The sequence below is a fragment of the Neopsephotus bourkii genome, unplaced genomic scaffold (assembly GCF_033783945.1).
Source record: "Neopsephotus bourkii isolate Nb327-2 ecotype Australia unplaced genomic scaffold, CSIRO-AGI_Nbou_v1 NB_1328, whole genome shotgun sequence".
Classification (NCBI taxonomy): Eukaryota; Metazoa; Chordata; class Aves; order Psittaciformes; family Psittacidae; genus Neopsephotus; species Neopsephotus bourkii.
This window is the reverse complement of record NW_026901808.1, coordinates 5,846,657-5,865,158: the sequence shown is the minus strand read 5'-3', so window position 1 is coordinate 5,865,158 and position 18,502 is coordinate 5,846,657. Positions and strand designations below refer to the sequence as shown.

General features: G+C 35.5%; 1 protein-coding gene across 1 annotated transcript in view; it reads left to right on the top strand.

Moving 5' to 3' along the window:
- Positions 1-18,502, top strand: part of CACNA2D1 (calcium voltage-gated channel auxiliary subunit alpha2delta 1) — a gene marked incomplete at its 5' end in the record, with an annotated part of 176,474 nt that overhangs the window by 47,486 nt on the left and 110,486 nt on the right. Inside the window, one exon of the mRNA XM_061366389.1 lies at positions 12,701-12,832. Within this exon, the coding sequence (XP_061222373.1) occupies positions 12,701-12,832 (132 nt within the window). The remainder of the gene's footprint in view (positions 1-12,700; positions 12,833-18,502) is intronic.

The following is an 18,502-nucleotide window of genomic DNA, read 5'->3' as shown; positions in this document are numbered from 1 at the left end:
TCAATCCTGAAGAAAAAACAGTAATTTTTATTCAAAGCATCAGTACCACTGTTTCTGTTTATGTATAAAGGGTGCATCTTTACTTTTTGCCTGATTATTAGCGCAGGATTCTGTTGCTGGTGTTAGTAGTGTGGGTGCTATTTGTGTTTTAATCCTTAACATCACTTCATGTAGGTGGAAACGACATAAAAATACATAAATAATTGATAGTTTTAGTTATGGAAGTGAGCTGGAACAAGAACAAAATGTAGAAAATACAGAAGAAAGATGATTGTCTTTCTGAACATAGATTAAATATTAAAAATGTGTATATCATTTATTCTTATATAAAGTCTTCTTGTCTGTACATAAACTAATAAGCTGTTTGGGAATAGTGCTTTGTATTATGCCAGATCTAAAGGCATTATATAGTGACCCAAGCAATGTATCATTCTGACAGCCTGCTGCAAGCTTGAATATATATCTCTAAATGGCTAAATTCTGATTTTTCCTTTTTCTTAAGCAGTAGATCCGCATGGAATAGTGTCATTTGAATCCCACTTTCTTGGTGGTGGTGGTTGTTTTTTTCTTCTTGTTTTTCAAATCTGAATCTACGTTTATTTCTTTTTAATCAGAAAGCATTGAATATTTAAAATTCATTTAGCTGCAAATGATGTATATGTGTATTTTTATAAGGTTTTTATCTATTTATTGATGGTTGGTGATGGAAAATGGTACAGAATATAGTTTGTCAAACATCTTCGTGCATCTCTACAAGTAGCTTTGTTGAAATTGATCATATGGGGATAATGTTTTATTCCTTTCTTGAGTTATGAACAATCAGCATTTAAATTAATGAAATGCTTTAAAGCCTGTCTCATAAGCATTATTCTTGACTTACTGTCTTGAGATGTCTGATTCATTGATTCTGATTATTGATCTCTTCCCTCCCCCCCCCCCCGATGTTTTTAATTTGTTAGTATCTCACTCACTACATGCCTGCCCAGAACACACCTTTTCAGGTAATTTGTCAGAAATGTCTCCCAATTTCTGCAGCAGTTGGATTCTTGCAGCACTTTCCCTTTAGTTCTTACACTTATAGTCAATAAAATATTCTTCCACTTTCAAGTTACTCCTTAATTTGATCTGACTTCTCTATCACAGATAACGGGGGATGAGAGGTCAGAGGCATAGGGATGTTGAGCAGTTGTTTTTATTTTTCAGAAACCAGGAAGACTGTAGGTAATTGAAGGTTTTGGCAGAGCTCTGCAGTAGCCTCTGCTCTTGTTCTGCTGCTGATATGGCTCTTCACTCAGCCCCCTGCTTGTATTTGTGTTAATACATCAGGTCTTAATTCTCATTTTAAAGTTTCCAAGTCACAGAAGATCCCTGCCTATGTGATTAGATCATACACTGCAAAATGAAATCATAATACATTAACAAATAACTAATTAAGCATGACATATTACATAGCTGCAACATCTCTTTTTTTTTCCTTCCCTTGCTTCTAGTCTTCTGAGCAGATGACGGATAGCTTGTCTGGATTTGGGACTTGTTGCAAACTCCCACAAAGGACTATACAACGGAAAGCATGAACTGAATGCCTTTGACAGTATTTTATGATTTCCTATGACATGAGCTGTCAAGAAGAGGGGCAGGGGAAGGATATCCAGATATTACTCGGTAGGGCATATACCTGAAGCCTCAATTTTTGTGAGAAAAAAAAGATCTTCAGTTAGTCCTGATATGTTACTTTAAGTGTTGTCCCTGAAGTAAGTTTGTAGGAGTCTGTCACCCAGAACATTTGTACATTGCCAGGGTTTTTTATTCTGTCTTCTAGATAACTGAAGGAATAAAAGATTTTTTTTCTTGTTTCTGCAGAGAAAATATATATCTTATTTTTAAAAAGGGAATAATTCTTTGAAATGTAATTTTCTTATCTCTTGACTGTAAAAAAAACCCAAACAAAAGCAACAAAATACTTTTAAAATCCTTGCAATGGTCAGAAGAAAACCTGGAGATCTGAAAAAAAAAAAAAAAAAGTTATGTACATTGACTGAAAAAGTTAATTTTGTTTGACAGCTCTGCAAGCGTCTGTCAATGTTCTAATTATTGGACTAATGCTTTGAAAAAAAGTTTATGGGGTAATTTGTTTTCATATGACTCTTCTGACATGAGTTCACAACTGCAAAAAGGTGGCCAGATGTTGACTCATAAACAATAGAGAAACTATGTACATTATACAGCTGTTTTTGTGCCAAAGTGCCAGTTTTTGTCAAGAAATCATTCAAAAGAACATCAAGACATTAAAAGCTCTGACACTTTGTTACTGACATCTGGCAGTGACATTAAGAATAAAGAAGTTTTTCCTGTTCTCTACCTGAGGAAGGTGCTTAGTAAAGTTATGATACGCCAAAGATTCTTCTTTAAAGTCAGTATTAAAATCAAAGTTAAATTGGCTTAGCATTGACCTTCAACATTATTGCATCAGTTTCAGTAAGTCAGGGTTCCAGCTCTGGTTTCTTTATTGCTGGTGATATCTCATTTTCTGAATCTTTGTTATATGCATAAAGCATTTATAGGAACTGTCTAAAGTAAAATACAACTACTGTGTAGAATATTGTTGGATCTTTAAAGTGCCAAATTGTTTATATCTTTGCTTTTGGGCTGCAAGTTCTAATGGTGAAACAGGTATTGGCTCAAGTTACTGACTTAGCATTGCTGAGCTGTCTGAGCATTCAGCAGCTGGATTATCTTCTGATGCAGCTAAACCCAAAGGTGCACTCTCACAGTTCATCTGGCCTACATCAACTGTTAATGGGCATTCAGACAACAAAACAGAATAGATATAGCAGAAAATAAAATCTCCAAATCCTGTATAAAACGAGTGTCACAACTGCCAGCACTGCTGGTTTAATACACAGACCTGCTTCCACTGCACTGCACGACTGGCTGAAATAAGTGAAGCCACTGAAACCAATGTGCTCTTAGAGAATCAAAGGATTAAGTTTCTCACAATAAGTTTTCTGTTGCTTCATACAGTATTTTTTTGTTGAGTTACACATATATATGTATATATGCATATATATATGTGTGTATATATCTATATATAAACCAAACAACAAAACACTATGTCTTTCCTTTTCCTTTCTTGAAACAGTTGCTGCAATGGTTGTTAGCAGCTTTGGACTGGACTTCATCCCAAATTGGTTCAGGTTGCCAGAGCACAGTGGGATTTAGCTGGTTCTGAGCTCCCGGCATTCAGTTCTGCTTTCTTCAAAAATCAAAGTTAGATATGTGTATAAATGCCTGTAGGACTGGGGCTGAAGCTTGCTGTATTTCATTCTGTTATATGACTTCTTCTTAAAGCCTTATTTTAAATCCAGTATATGACTCCTTCTTAAAGCCCTATTTTAAATCCAGATTTATATTTTCATATCCTTTTTCTTTACCCTAGGAAATGTGGTACTGTGTACTGTCAGTCCCTCACTTCAGTTGAAAGTAGCTGTTTAAAATGCTGCATGACTTCAGAGGTCTTTATAATGCATTCTTAACCATTTTGGTTCCTAAATAATTTTTTTCACTCCATAGCAGTTGTTCTGTCTTTGTCTGTATTTACTTAATTCATTGGTCTCTTCCTATTTTGGGGAATGATCTGTACAGAAGCCCTTAGAAACCTGACACTCACCAACTTCTCTGATCTTGAAAGCTCTATTTATGCAGTATTTACTCATTCAAGAAGGATTATGGCCCTTAGTTAAATATGGGAAACGAAAGTAGCGAAAATTTAGCACAGTTTAAAGCACTAGGATAGGTATATATAAGGCAATAAGATTTCTTTCTTCATCCCATTCCAGTTTTTTTTCTGCAACTCTACTGCCTCTTTGTGTGGTTTTATATAACCACAAAGTAAATTAAAAACAAGGAAACCTTCAGCGAGCACATGACTATAAAAACCTATTTCTGTTTGAACACTGTAGAACAGAAACCTGCTATAGCCAGTGGTTAAAGCAGAGAATACAGAAAACGCAGATGAATCCTAAGAGAATCCTCATGACATGGAATCAGACAAAAAAAAAAACAAACTACAAAGAATCTTTATTTTACTGAGTTAACAAAGATCCTTTTGAGTCTTTTACTATTTCAAAGGCATTTTGAGTCTTATGAAGTGATTTGTAATGGTGATGGGTTTTTTTTTTTCATTTGCTGAAAAGATCTAAAGTAATAGGTCCTGTCCCCTGATTCTGTAATCTGCTTATTGCAATAGACTGACAAAATACTACATACAGAGGGAGCAGCTGAACATTGCAGAGTTAAAGTGTTCTGAAGATGAAGCATGAAATCAGTTCCCTGTGTAGTAAAGGAGTTTTGTTATTAACTTAAGGGAGGCCAGGATTCAACCCAGGAGTGGAATACAGCTTGGCCTCAGAGAAACATAGGATTGAGAGTCTGCTTTTAGGTCCTCATAGACTGAATGCTGTAGATAAAATACAAGATACAGGAAAAGTCTTTGTTTATAGCAAGAAATAGCAATGTCTTCAGAGAGAGGAGAACCTCTTGTTTGCACAGGCAGCAAGCTTTGAACATTCCCCTTTCTAGTACCCTATACCCCCTTGATCTTTAAGAGCAGAATTCTATTTATATTCCCTCTATATAACCTGGAAAACAACACCAAACTGAGTTTAATTAGCAGTCCAGATGCAAGACTTATGATGCCAGGCTACAGAATGAAAATTTCTGTATTATTTGTATGTCCTGCTTCCGAGAAGGCATAATGCAGCTGCATGTGGGACAGACACATATCTGTTGGAGAGATGGGACTTCTTCCTTCTATAGCTGCATTTTAGAAAATCTCTGTCCTCTTCCTCTTTGGCCAAAACCATCACTACCAGAAACAAACAAACAAAAAATGGTTGTGGAAATGTCATTATTTTTAGTCTTATGAGATGATGGTTAGAATATCGACAAGAAGCAGGAACTGTCACATCTGTATGAGCTAAGGTGATCAAACGGACCTCATCTCATCATCATAATTTTTTTTCACTTTTCCTGCTTGTGCGTGTATTGCCCTCACACTCAGTGTGTCTTGGATTTCAGTTGCCAGAGATACATTTAGATAAATTAAACCAGCCTGCAATTCATTAATATTTCATTAATATGGGGATTAGATTAGAATTCATTAGCCAAATTCACTGTATTGTTTCAATATTTATTAAATGCCCTAAACCTCAGAAATAAATGTTATCTGTGATGCATATTCATGTTCTCCATATAGGAGCTATACAGTATATATAATTTTACAATATGTAATTATTTATATTTAAAGTATAGATTTAATTTTATGTATAACATACATATGTATGTACTATAGATAAATATTAATGTAGTAAAATTATCTATACTTTATTTGCAAACATGTAATATTCATTAATTTAATAGAAATAAGAAAAGTGGTTTTGCCGCCAATTTTTTGTTGCCATTAACTGTATAAAACTGCGCTGTTTGTGGTTACTAAATTTTAGCTTCTAACTTTGTTTGTAACAAAGGGTTATTCCTTCCCTGCGGAGAAGGACTTGGGGATGTTGGTTGATGAGAAACTTGACATGAGCCGGCTTCAGCGTGCACTCGCAGCCCAGAAAGCCAACAGTATCCTGGGTTGCATCAAAAGGAGCGTGACCAGCAGGTCAAAGGAAGTGATCCTGCCCCTCTACTCTGCTCTTCTGAGACCTCACTTGGAGTATTGTGTGCAGTTCTGGTGTCCTTAACATAAAAAGGACATGGAACTGTTGGAACAAGTCCAGAGGAGGGCCACGAGGATGATCATGGGGCTTGAGCACCTCCTGTGTGAAGACAGGCTGAGAAAGTTGGGGCTGTTCAACCTGGAGAAGGCTGTGTGGAGACCTCATAGCAGCCTTCCAGTATCTGAAGAGGGCCTATAAGGATGTTGGGAAGGGACTCTTCATTAGGGGCTGTAGTGATATTACAAGGGGTATTTGCATGAGTTGGTCGGTTTCCAGCACTTTACCCAGCTACTGCTTAGGATTTACTGATCTTGTAAGGTGCTCTAGTGCCTGGAAAGTTACAGAAGTGCTGGTACTCTGGAAGACCAAAGATATAAGTTTAATAAATTATTCCAGAGCAACGTTTCCAGACAGTCTCTTGATTGGTTTTGTTTGTTTTTCTTAATAGCTAATTAATTTTTTTTTTGTAGAGAGCAAGTATCTCTCTGTAGCTAGTTTGAGTGTCACTATGACATCCTTTGAAATGCTAACAAAGAACTAGAGAAAAGTGAAGGAAGACCAGAGTTAATATGTGTAATATAGTCATTAATACATTCCTAGTGGATGTTTTTTTTCATATTTAATCCCTGATATGTCCATAAAATTAAAATATGCTAATTTAAAAGTAATACTTCATCTGTTTTTCTAAGAAGGAATTGTTTCCAGTTACGGGGCCTGCCTTGAAATAACCTGTAAAAAACAATGATAAATGGTAAAAAATCGGGAGGTGGTGTAATTACTTCAATAAGTTACTTCTGATTTTCATTTTACTTAGGCTCTTATACTGTGCGTAGCGCTACAAAATCTGAAAGTCCTCCAGAACCAGTCTAATCAACAATATCTTCCATATATTTTGTCTTCTTGTCATCTTCCCAGAAAAAAAACACCCACCAAACCAAAGCTACAGTACTGTGTGGTTCTTTACATCAGGTGTTATTGCAGTGTGGAATACATGCTGGTATATTTTTATATTGAAGGAAACAAGGCAAAAACCAGCATTCATCCTTCCTGAGTTGTAAGGTGCACAAATACTGTTATCAGCAAAATATAGGTTCCAATTTTAATATAGGTTCCAATATATGGCTGTCTTTTGTGTTTTATAGCAATAAATAACACATTGAACAATATGAGTACTGATGAGTCTATGACTCTGCATTGTGTTAAGCCTTTTTTGTTGAAGCTTAATTCCATCTTCTCGATATATTTATTCTCATTTCCTTCTCCTGGGCATTTCTTATTTTAATGAGCTTTTAGTGTGCTTCTCTAGCTATCAGCTTGTGGCAGCCAAGCCACTCAGCAGACAGCATATGGCATTTCCAATTAATTTACTTGATTTGACACAGACACAATAGTATGCTAGACTTCAGTGACTTCTTCAGAGAATTATTTATAGAAGTGTCTGGGACATAATGTCAGATATCTAATGGGGAGTAGAGAACTTGTTCGCGAAAGAAGAGAAGTACATGACATTTTATCATTTCTGCTTTAATTAAGAGTGTAAAATATATACCCTCTAAAATTTTCTTTTATCAATCCTAGACATGGAAATAATTTCATTTAATTTTTGTTCTATATACTAAAAATTGTATTTTAATACACCACTGAATGAATATTACCCAAACAGTTCTGATTTTCCAGTAATTTCAAATTACTTTATGATAAGAAATACAAGTGCTACTTTCAAAGCAAGATTTTGGAACTGATTTATATATACAAGACCCAGCAGAGCAATACTTTTTATTTTCTTTTCATCCTGTGCTTTGAATGAAAGGAATATGTTCTCCGCTTTTGTTAATTCTTATTTTGTTGAAAGTTAACAAAGTCTTTTTTTTTCCATTGTTGATTACTTACCTTTAAAACCCTGTAGTCAAATAAATAAATAAATAAATAGAACACATTCAAATCACCTGGTGGATGTGTTGAAACTAACTACAAGTTATTGCACTGTCACTAATCCGATAAGTTTGGTACTAAGGAGTATGTGTTAAAAACTGTATTTAAAACTTGCAGTTTGGAGGTACACACCCCTAAACCTTCTGCTTATGCTGACCTGGCATGAGAGAAGTAGATGGCTTAAAACATGCACCTAAATTTGAAGGGTTGAGGTTAAATTACTGCCAAAATAGTTCTTCAAATTATTATACTTAGGAATTATGTAGAAAACGTATATGTGTATGTATATATATACGCATGCACACATATGCGTAAGCCAGTGCAAAAATGTAATTAGAATTATAGAATGGTTATGGTTGGAAAGGACCTTAAGATCATCCAGTTCCAACGCTGCTGCCATGGGCAGGGATGCCTCACACTAGACCATGTTGCCCAAGGCTTTGTCAGCCTCGAGCACTGCCAGGGATGGACCATTTACTACTTCTTTGGGTGACCTGCTCCTGCACATATATACAAAAATATGCACTTGCAAATGCATTGTCCCTCTTTGCCCACTTTTAAATACCATAATATTTGATTGCAGATATCTATTTCATTTATAACAATAACTAGTCAGTGTTATCTTTAAAGAAATCAATGAGTCAACTTCATTAAACAGGATATGGAAGTGTATATATTCCACGCACTAAAAGAAGACTAATGAACTGCTAAGGAGCTCTCTTCTGTTCTCCCTGGTGTATGTGTAGCTGCCTCATCAGGGAATGGCAGCTCACACGATTTCAGATACAGTAAATAGCTCTCAGGCTTTTCAAACAAAGTTGTACTCTGCCTGGTATGCAGGCCAGGGCCTATACATTGAATAAATCATCAGAAGTTCTTCTAAAGAGAGCACAGTAATGCTCTCCGTTTTTTATTGATTGCATTTGCAGAGGAAAATTGAATCCATTCCTTGTCAAGGCACCTAAACCTCATGTCATAAAGAAGAGGGAAAAAGAAATGATGGATGGACTTCAATGGAATTAGCTAGAAAGAATGATGTTTCCTATTGTGTGATGATAATTTCTATTTTTTCATCTTGCCCATACCAAGTGAAAGGTAGTCATGGATGTACTTTGAAGTAGTAATCTTCAAAGACTTCTTTTAGTGGAATTGGAAATAAGCTGTTTGAGGAGTTGTCTCCAACCTGATTTTCTGTCAATTATCAGTCAAAAGCTCTTTCCTGTACAGAAGTTAACTCAAAAGGAAAGGCAGGTGTTTCTAGGATATATGGCATCTCAGCACATGTGGCTATATTACTCTAAACATTTCATTTTAGTAAAACGCATTCATTATTAAATGAGGTCAATATGTATCCTTATCTCTCAAAAGTCGGGTGTTCTAACAGGTGTTATGGTTTTTACTGTGACCTAGTGAAAACAGAGCTGCATTGCATTTTAGGTGCAAGTTGAGAACATGATGTTTTAGCAGGAGCCATTTGAAGAGTAGTTTTGTTGCCATTTATTAGTGATTTTGCCTTTTTTTTGGATAATAAAGTTTCAAAACCATTGATATAGTCTTTAAAACAGAATCCGGAGAAACTGGTTTGAAATTGCCTGTTGCCAGAGCTATTGTATTCAAAAAGCAAGAGGGGCACTTGATTTACAGCTTGACTGTTGAAGTCCACGGTGTATTCCTTAGCAAAAGCAAAAGAATATTATAAGTTGTGGAAAAACTCTGCATGTCTGTTCCGTGAATGAATTGTCATAGTGAGAAAGTTAATTAAAAGGAAGGGGGGGGGGGGGGGGAGATACATGTTGAACTTTACATGTGTGCTCTTAAAACTTATTTCTGAAATGAGAAGTTCAGGACTGCAGGAAGATATGTTTTTTAGCACCTGAGAACAGATATGTTACATACTCCTAGTAGTTCTGTCACAGATTGATTTTGTTTTACTTCTGTTAGGATCCTCTGTTCTTGTTGCTCATCTTGAATTCCACATTATTTAATTCCAACTTCATGTGTTGGGTTGGTTTGTTCGGTTTTTGGTTTGGTTTTGTTGAGGGTTTTTTCCCCCTTGATGCAAGTTCTTGGATTATTTTTTTTAGGGGATTATATTTGTATTTGGGAGAAAATTAGAGGAGGAAGATGGGGAAAGTAGGATGTAAATACGATCATAAAACTCTGACTTGAACTATAAAGCATCACTTCTCCACAAACATTACAAATAAGATCTAGTAAGCTGTATCTCTTGCTTTATAGCCTAATCTCAACAAGTCTAATAAAATGCTGAAATTATCAGTTCCAATATCTCCACTCAGTACTTCAGTACTTAGTTATTTTGCTATATGTAGATTGTCTCCTTGGTTATTCTTTTTTTTGTATATACATCTGGGTTTATATGCATATAGTTTGCATATATATATATATATATATATATATATACACATAATTATATAATCATAGAGTAGTTAGGGTTGGAAAAGACCTTAAGATCATCTAGTTCCAACCCACCTGCCATGGGCAGGGACACCTCACACTAAACCGTCTCGCCCAAGGCTCTGTCCAGCCTGGCCTTGAACACTGCCAGGGATGGAGCATTCACAACTTCCCTGGGCAGCCCATTCCAGTGAATGACTGCATAATAAGAGGTGTGTGTAAACATAGGCTCATGTATACATATAACTCCATTTTTTGGTGTTACACTCTTTGCAACAGTATCTGAAAATACATAGTAAGATGTTTAATAATGTTTAATTAGTATGTGTGTTTTTTCTTTTTTAAGGAAATTCTATATTTAGAAATACATGGTTGCATATGAATTCATGGGGTGCATAGCCACAAATTTAAAAAAAGTACTTATGAGCATGATTAACTTCAAAATAGTTTTTTCCTGGTTCAGTGTTTTGCTGAATAAGCGAATCAGAGGTCTGACCAGGGTGGTAAAGTCTTGGGGGTAGAGACTGCAGCAGTTTTAAGTCAGGCCACAAGGCCAAAAAAATGCATTGGTTTATATTGTTGTGGGGCTTGGGAATACATAGAGGACCCTGAAACCTGTAAGCTTTGTCTCCCATGTGCCTTAAGTAAGCGTCCTAAGCTCCAGTGCTCTAAATGCCAGCATATGCTTCCACTGGGCCAGGAATGGTGGGGAAACAGTAACACGAAAAAGCTCTAAAATCAAGCTGAAAGGAAATTCTTGCTTGAGTAAATGACAGAGCTTCTAATGACTTCATGGAGCCACTTCAGGAGATGATATCTGATGCAAGTCAAGTTTAGTAATCCTGTACATAATGCTTAATCACACAGTAAGTCAAACAGGAGTGACCGTTTTAAAATGCTATTTAACTTCCTTTTGTGCCTTAGGGAAGTCTTAAGTAAACTTAAATATATTTATAATTATCTACTTGACAAAGAGACAGGTATTATAGCACAAGCTTATTGCTTAAATGGCAGCTCAGGGGGTGGAAATTTAATTTGATATTTCTAGAAAAAGTTTTATCTTGAGAGGGCAATATTATCTCCAAACTACTTTGAAAAACATAGACAAACCTTTCTGCAAAACACATGGTGTAGCAATTTTCTCCTTAACCTTTAAAAACAAGCCTATAAAATTTAATGTTGTGATCTTGTTTCTCTAGTACCTGTTAACAACCTCACTTTGGAAATGGCCTGTCAAATGTCAGCTTTCAGCCTGCCCTTATTTTTACTGTTTCTTTTTTTTACTATGGCAGAGGGCTAGAATGTAGATGTACATACCAAATTTTGTACTGGAATGCCACTCAGGAGCCTTAAACATGAACTGTTTTTATTTCAGCTTGACTTGCTTATTTGCAAGAGAAGCTGAATTTTATTCCCTGTGTGCAATACCATAGCGTAAGCAGGATCTGTATTACAGTGTTAGCTTTCATAGGATTTATACCTATGTCTTTAGCTGTTTTCAAACGTTGTTCCCTCTGGTTCCCTTGGATTGCTAATCTAGGTGTTTTGGTTTTAGAAACATGGTTTAAAATGCCATTAGGAAACACAAAAGCAAGAATTAATGACCAAGCCAGCAAAAAGCCCTTGATTTGTCTAATTAAATGAATACTTGCTATTGCTTAATAACGATTCAGATATTTTTTTTTGGTGGGGGAGGGAAGAATTAATGATATATTTGCAGCTGATGAAATGAGGTGTGAAAAGTATGATTTGTCATGAGTTGCAGAAGGTATTTGGTGTGACAATACAATTTCATTGACTACTGACTACAGTCAATTGACTATTACTGTAGCAGTTTTCATGAAGGTATGTTTTTTTAAAATGCATAGAGCATGTTAATATATGTTTGATTGATTGATTACATAATATATTTGATTGATTAAAACATAGGTAGGGGACAACTTTGTGAATTTAAGTTTCTGTATAGCTGGCCACACAGTGTTTAGCTGAAATGTTAATTTCCTTATATTTCAAGTTCATTGTGGAACTGACCCAACTTATAAATATTATTGTTCACATTGCTGATTGTTCTGTAAGTAATCACATATATGAACATTAACATCTTGTTAGTGTGCTATAATGAGTACTATTGTGCATGCAGTCCCACGTTAATATTACAATTCAAATAAGTTATTATTGTCTTTTCCCATATAATCCTCTTACAGCATCCATTTGGAAAGGGACACCTTTGTTACCTTTATAAGGGGTACATGCCTACTTTTGGTGATGTCATTGTAGTTGTTCTTATTGCAGAGTGTTGTAATTAGTAAACACCAATGCTGTATGCTCACATTTAATTTTCTGTAAGTGGGAAGTGCAACTAGAGTGACATCTCAGAAACGACATATTTGTAGAAGATACTGGCTCTGCAAATAAGCCAACAGTTATTGTGTACAGATAATGCAACAGGAAGAAGAGTGCATGAGGAACTTAAACAAAAATCCCAAGGAAAAAGAGTGCATTTATTTAAATTTCCCTTATGGCTTAGTTAAATAAAATATTTTTACTTAATAGTTCAGTTTGGTTTTTTGTAGTCATTGCAGCTTCTGTTAGGATCTAACTTTGTAATACCAAGTGTGTTTTGTCTTTGACAGCAACGATAGTGTTAAATGAACTCAACTGGACTGCAGCATTGGATGATGTATTCAAGCGGAACAGAGAAGAAGACCCCACTTTATTATGGCAGGTTTTTGGTAGTGCAACTGGCCTCGCTAGGTATTACCCAGGTAACTGAAGTCTCCTAAAAACCTGTCCTATGCCACGTATTGCCTTAAAATTACTCTGAATTATTTTCAAGCAATAAGATTAACTAAAAACTATCTTATTACATAGATGCAGCTTCTGTGTATTAGAAATAAAGAACTTGAAATTATTCTGTCATAAAGCTAGTATGAGGGAGAAGAAACTAAGGAGAAATATGTAACTACTGTTTCTTACAGTAAGAGGCACAGAAGAGTATGTTCTTGGAAAACCTGAAAAGTTACATTTTATTTTTGTATTGTTTTCTATGGCTTGTATAAATAGTTAAATATTTGCCAGTGAGATTTTTCTACCTGTCTAGTTAAAAAGTAGTGACTCGGTGAGTAGACAGATAATGTCATGGTAAAGTCAGTGGAAATATGATTGCACCGTGCTATATTTATATCCTGCAGAATCCACAGTCTCTGACAATTATGTCTTTGCTATTAGAACTAAGGTCAATAAATGCAACTTGATTATTTCAGCCAGTTTTTGTTCCACCTATTGAAGAATCTCATTATGGGATCAGACTAATTAATTTAAATAGATGTATATTCTATTGAATTTAGGTCATCAGTAGCCTTAATTTGATTTTTGATGTGTATTAGCTAACAGAAAGGCTTGCTTTATGGCAAGGTGTACTGCTTGTCCTGCTGCTGTTCCTAACTTTTGCTGTTGTCAGTGACAGAATGTGTCCACTATGCACAAGACAATTGCATGCAGTGTGTTGTTTCTTGCCTGCAGCTGGCAAAGGAAGAACTTTGAGATCTTTTCTCTTCTGTTTATACAAGACTGTGTTTCTGAGGGTGAAGGGGATTATTCTGAAGCTGTTACTGTATCATTAGTACAGTTACTAGCACAGGCAGAGAAACTGCCTTAGGCTAGTTTATAGGAAGAATATTTAATAGCACTTGAATCCTGTTTGTTTTTTCATGCTAGATGTTCATGAAATACAGTGAGAAGTTGCAGAAAGAAATAATCTTGAAAATGCTAACTTCATACTTATTTCCAAGTATTCTGGTTCAGTGCTTTTGGGATATATTAGTACTGCGTTTGGGGTTACCATTTGTCACTGCATCTTGTATAGTGATGTTTTGCAAATGCTGAAAAAATAAGTGTTTCTTTAATGCATCTCTGTGCCAGTCTTCAGGATATTCATTTTCCATTGTTGGATTATCTCATATATTGACAAATACATTCTTATGTCTTGCTAACCTGTCAGTTGTTAAACAAAACACAAGAGCCTCTCTATGTACTCTTCCTTAGAGCACCCCTATAAAATGGGAAAGGCTTGTTTTCCCTGTTTTGCAGGTGAATATGTGGCTTGTCTGTACTACTTTCAAACACAGATTTAAATCTAGAACCCTATACTTCCTGCTTATTCCATAGCTAAGTGCCTAAGTCCTTATGATCTGTCTAGTCCTGTTAGTAATTAACTTCAGAAATGCCTGGGTATTTATATATATATCCTTAAGTTCTGCATACACAGAGAGCAACCTGGGAGATTCTGACAGTCCTTAAGTTGTATGTGTATTGTTCTATGCATCTTCTTCCCAATTCCATCTATAACTCAAATCAGTAAGCCCTTTGGGTTTCAGATTTTTAAACTAGGTCTTTGTGCAAGGTTGTCCATCTTTTTTTGTTAAACCTTTGGCTCAGTTTGCTGATGCACACAAACATTCTGAAAATGAAAATCAAGTTTCATATACTGGAATGGATGCTTTTAACATTTGCTTTTTGAAAGTGATGTTATAAATCGTACAACATTGCTTCATTATATTTGCCTTAGGTAAACCTGCTTCAAAGTGATGAATTTCTTCATAGTGATGATATTTGTGAAAGAATTTGGAAGTATCAAAGCCTAGAATTAAAATGCATAGATAAGTCTGCTCATTATTACCTGAAATATAGCCACTCAGTCCTCCCTTAAAAACAATCCATCTTTGGTTACCTCTAGGATATAGAGGGTGTCTTCAATCACAGGTTTCTTGCACTAATGCTTTTATCTGATAGTATCCCACTGCCTGAAGTCATGGGCTAGGCAGTACATCACTTCTGTCCCAAGCAGGCTCTTGGGCTGTCCTTGTCACTATAGTAACAAGCAGGATGAAGGAATCTTTCTATGAGTGACCCTGTGGGTAGAAAGTATGTGTGAAATATAGGATTATTTTTCTATTCATTATATCCTATTTTTCCTACATATACTCTATTTTTGTACTGTTGTACACTTCTCTAGCATCACATATGTGATTTAATATAATTTTCAGCTGTGCTTTGTCTGCCTCTTTGGTACATATGTTGATATTTGCAGTGATGGCAGAAGCAGGCATAAAAGGGAACTGTATAGCACCTTCCTATGTTGATCATACAAGATGTCTCTGTAGAAACATTAGAGACTTCATTGAGGTCTGCTTCTCTGTTGATAAATTAATCCATTACTTCATTATTAACTATTTTTCCTTAGAATATACTCAGTTCAGCTCTCACTGTCAAAAACGAAGAAATGGCAGAGAAGAGCAAAGATGTAGGATACCTCCATGGGCCTCAAACCTGTATTTTCATCTCTTTCAGTTAGGGTTCTAATCAGCTCAATTTAAAGAATCAATATGAGTTTTCTCATATTAAACATTTTCTTCTTTAGATTATTTAAGAAAGTGTGTCTTCCCTAAAGTAATTTTAAAGATTAGTGTGGGCACTTACTATCAACATTTTCATTACTTTCACTGACAGCATATTTGTGAAGAGAAATGCTCAGCTCTATTACTGTGTTGGCAACCATCCATTTTGATATGAAGACGTCAAGAGCAATTTTGAGATTTCTGTTAGCTATTCTGTGAGCTCTGGATAAATCAAGAGTAGGTAAACAGTAGTTTATTACAAGAGCTCAGAAGAATAAATAAATAAATTGAATAGAACATTTAAGAAGGATGAAATATATACTCATTCTTGCATTTAAAATTATATATACCAAATCTTTCTTTCAAGAGATGGTTTCAATATTGTGAGAATGCATTGTCCTTTTTACATACATTTATACAGTTGTAGAAGAATCAAAACAGGTATCTCTATCTCCAGGTGATTAAGATACCTGATTAAAATTTTAATTCAAAAGAGAACTGTACAAGAGGTGAAAGCAAGGACAGATAACCTGGAAGGAATATAGAAACACCATCCAAGCATGCAGAAACATGGTTAGAAAAGCCAAAGCTCATTTGGAGTTAAATCTGGTGAAGGATATGAAGGACAAGAAGAGCTTCTACAGGGACATCAGAAGCAAAAGAAAGCCTAAGGAAAATATGGAAAAGTCTGAGGTATTCGTTACCTTCTTTACCTTGGCCCTTATTGTAAGACCACCCCTCAGTAATCACTAGCTTCTGAATCAGTGGGAAATTCTGAAGCAAGGATGACTTCTACTCAGTGAAGAAGATTGAGTTAGAGAACATTTAAGAAAAGTGGATATGCACAAATTCTTGTGACCTGATGGGAAGCATCCAGGAGCATCGAGGGGACTGGTGGATGTCATTGCAAGGCCATCCTTGATTATCATTGAAAGGTCATAGACACTGGGACAGGCTCCTGAAGTTATTTCTTTCCTGAGGAAACAAGTGTCGCTTCTATCTTTAAGAAGGGCAAGAAGGAGGATCTGGGGAACTACAAGGTGTCAAATTTATGTTACTCGCTGGGAAAGTGATGGAGCAAGTCTTCCTGGAGGCTATTTTGAAACATAGTAAGGGCAAAAAGATGATTGGGAGTGGTCAGCATGGGTGAAAGGGGAAAACATGCCTGATCAACCTGATAATTGTCTATGATGAGATGGCAGACTTAGTAGATGAAGGAAAAGCAGTGATTTTGTTTGTCTTGACTTTAAGAGAAAGTCTTTTGATGCAGTTTTCCTTAACATCCTTGTTTAAGCTTTTGTTACTAAACTTAATTTCCACAGCAAAAAGATACAATGTGATGGATGAGATCAGTTTCAGTAAAATTAAACTCTGGGAATTAAAAAAAAAAAAAAAAATTAAAAATATGAACAGTTTTACATATCCATGTGCCAGAATGTAACTGAAAACAGAATTCCAATTTCTCTGTTTACATTGACAAGCCTGACCAAAAAAGCCAGACCCAGACATAAAGGCATGTAGTATGCATTGCATTCTGTTAGACATGATACTGCTGGTGTACTGTCCTGTCTGACTTGAAGCCACATGGAGCTTGATTTCATTATCCTGCAGTACTGCCCAGTTCATACTCAGAGGTTGTCTTGAGTCATCTCAGAAAACAGGGAATCTCAATTTACATAATAACATTTTGGGGAATTATTTACAGCTTCTTTTCATCTTTTAAGCAGGAAATAAGCCAGCTTTTCTGAACATCTCCCACCTATAACTCTTCCTGTTTCTTTATGTTCAGTTTGCAAACAGATTTTTCTCTGAGTCTGTCTCTAGAAGGCAAGATAGGGCTGGGCATATAAATATTTTATTTCCTTTTTGTTTGGTTTTTTTTTTTTTTTGTCTGAGGGCTCTGTTGTATTGAGTACATGTTTTCAATTCTAGTTTCCTTTCAAAATCCACCAGTTTTAAAAATATTTGTAGAAGTCTCCAGCCTTTGTTTTGCAAGGGAGCAGTTTTTCATCATTTACGTATAACTCCAAACTATGACTCATAGAGTCACAGAATGGGTGAGGTTGGAAGGAAACTCTGAAAATCACATGGACCAACCCTCCTGCTGAAGCAGGGCCACAGAGAATCTGTAATATAGGTCATGTTTTGGGGTTTTATTTTTTTTTCTTTTTATTTTTTTTTAATATATTGTTTCCAAAGAGATTTTTTTTTGGAGACAGGGGTTTGAAAAATTGAATTTTTCCTCTTTTTTAATGTTGAGTCTGTGGGCTTGCAAATGTAGAGCTTCATTGACTCCATGCAGACAGAAAGGTACATTAATACCGATCAGACTACAGGTTTAATTTATAATTGACCTCAGAGCAATGGACAAATCTGTTACACAAAAATAAATTCATTTAATTAAAGTAGTTTAATATAGTTTGACAGATATTAAGTTATTTATATTTTGTGAAGAGTCTACCCGGCAAATTTAGGACTAGGCTTTAGAAAGCAGCTATCTCAAACAACAATTTCATATCAAATATTTAGCAGACTACTTGGAAGCGTAGGTGCAAACTAACTGGTTCATCTTTTAATCTTGGAATCCTTAATTACAGAGGTATTTAGGTTTATGATTGTTAGTCAGTGTTTTATTAAAATACTGCAATCGGAAGTATATTATTTTTACTGTAGCAATTACTAACTAGATTTTAAAGACACTTTGTATTTATGTGACTTTTGCCAGATACTACCTTCCTCTATTTTTGGTTGATTGGTTCATTTTTTGTAAGGCCAAGATCTTCACTAAAGGATGCATTTTGTTTTGGACTGCAGACAGCAGACATGTATTTGCAATTAAATATACAGGAGGCTTTCTGGTTATAGTAGTAAGTGCACTTAAGAAAGTCTGGCTGCAAAGAATTACTCAAATGAAATCACAATCTTAATTTAAATGAATATTTAGAAAAAACTTATTCGATCAGCAACACCATGTCAGGTCTCTCAGGCAAGTACTCTAAGTGTTAGCCAAAGGTAATACTAGAAAGAGTAGTACTGGTA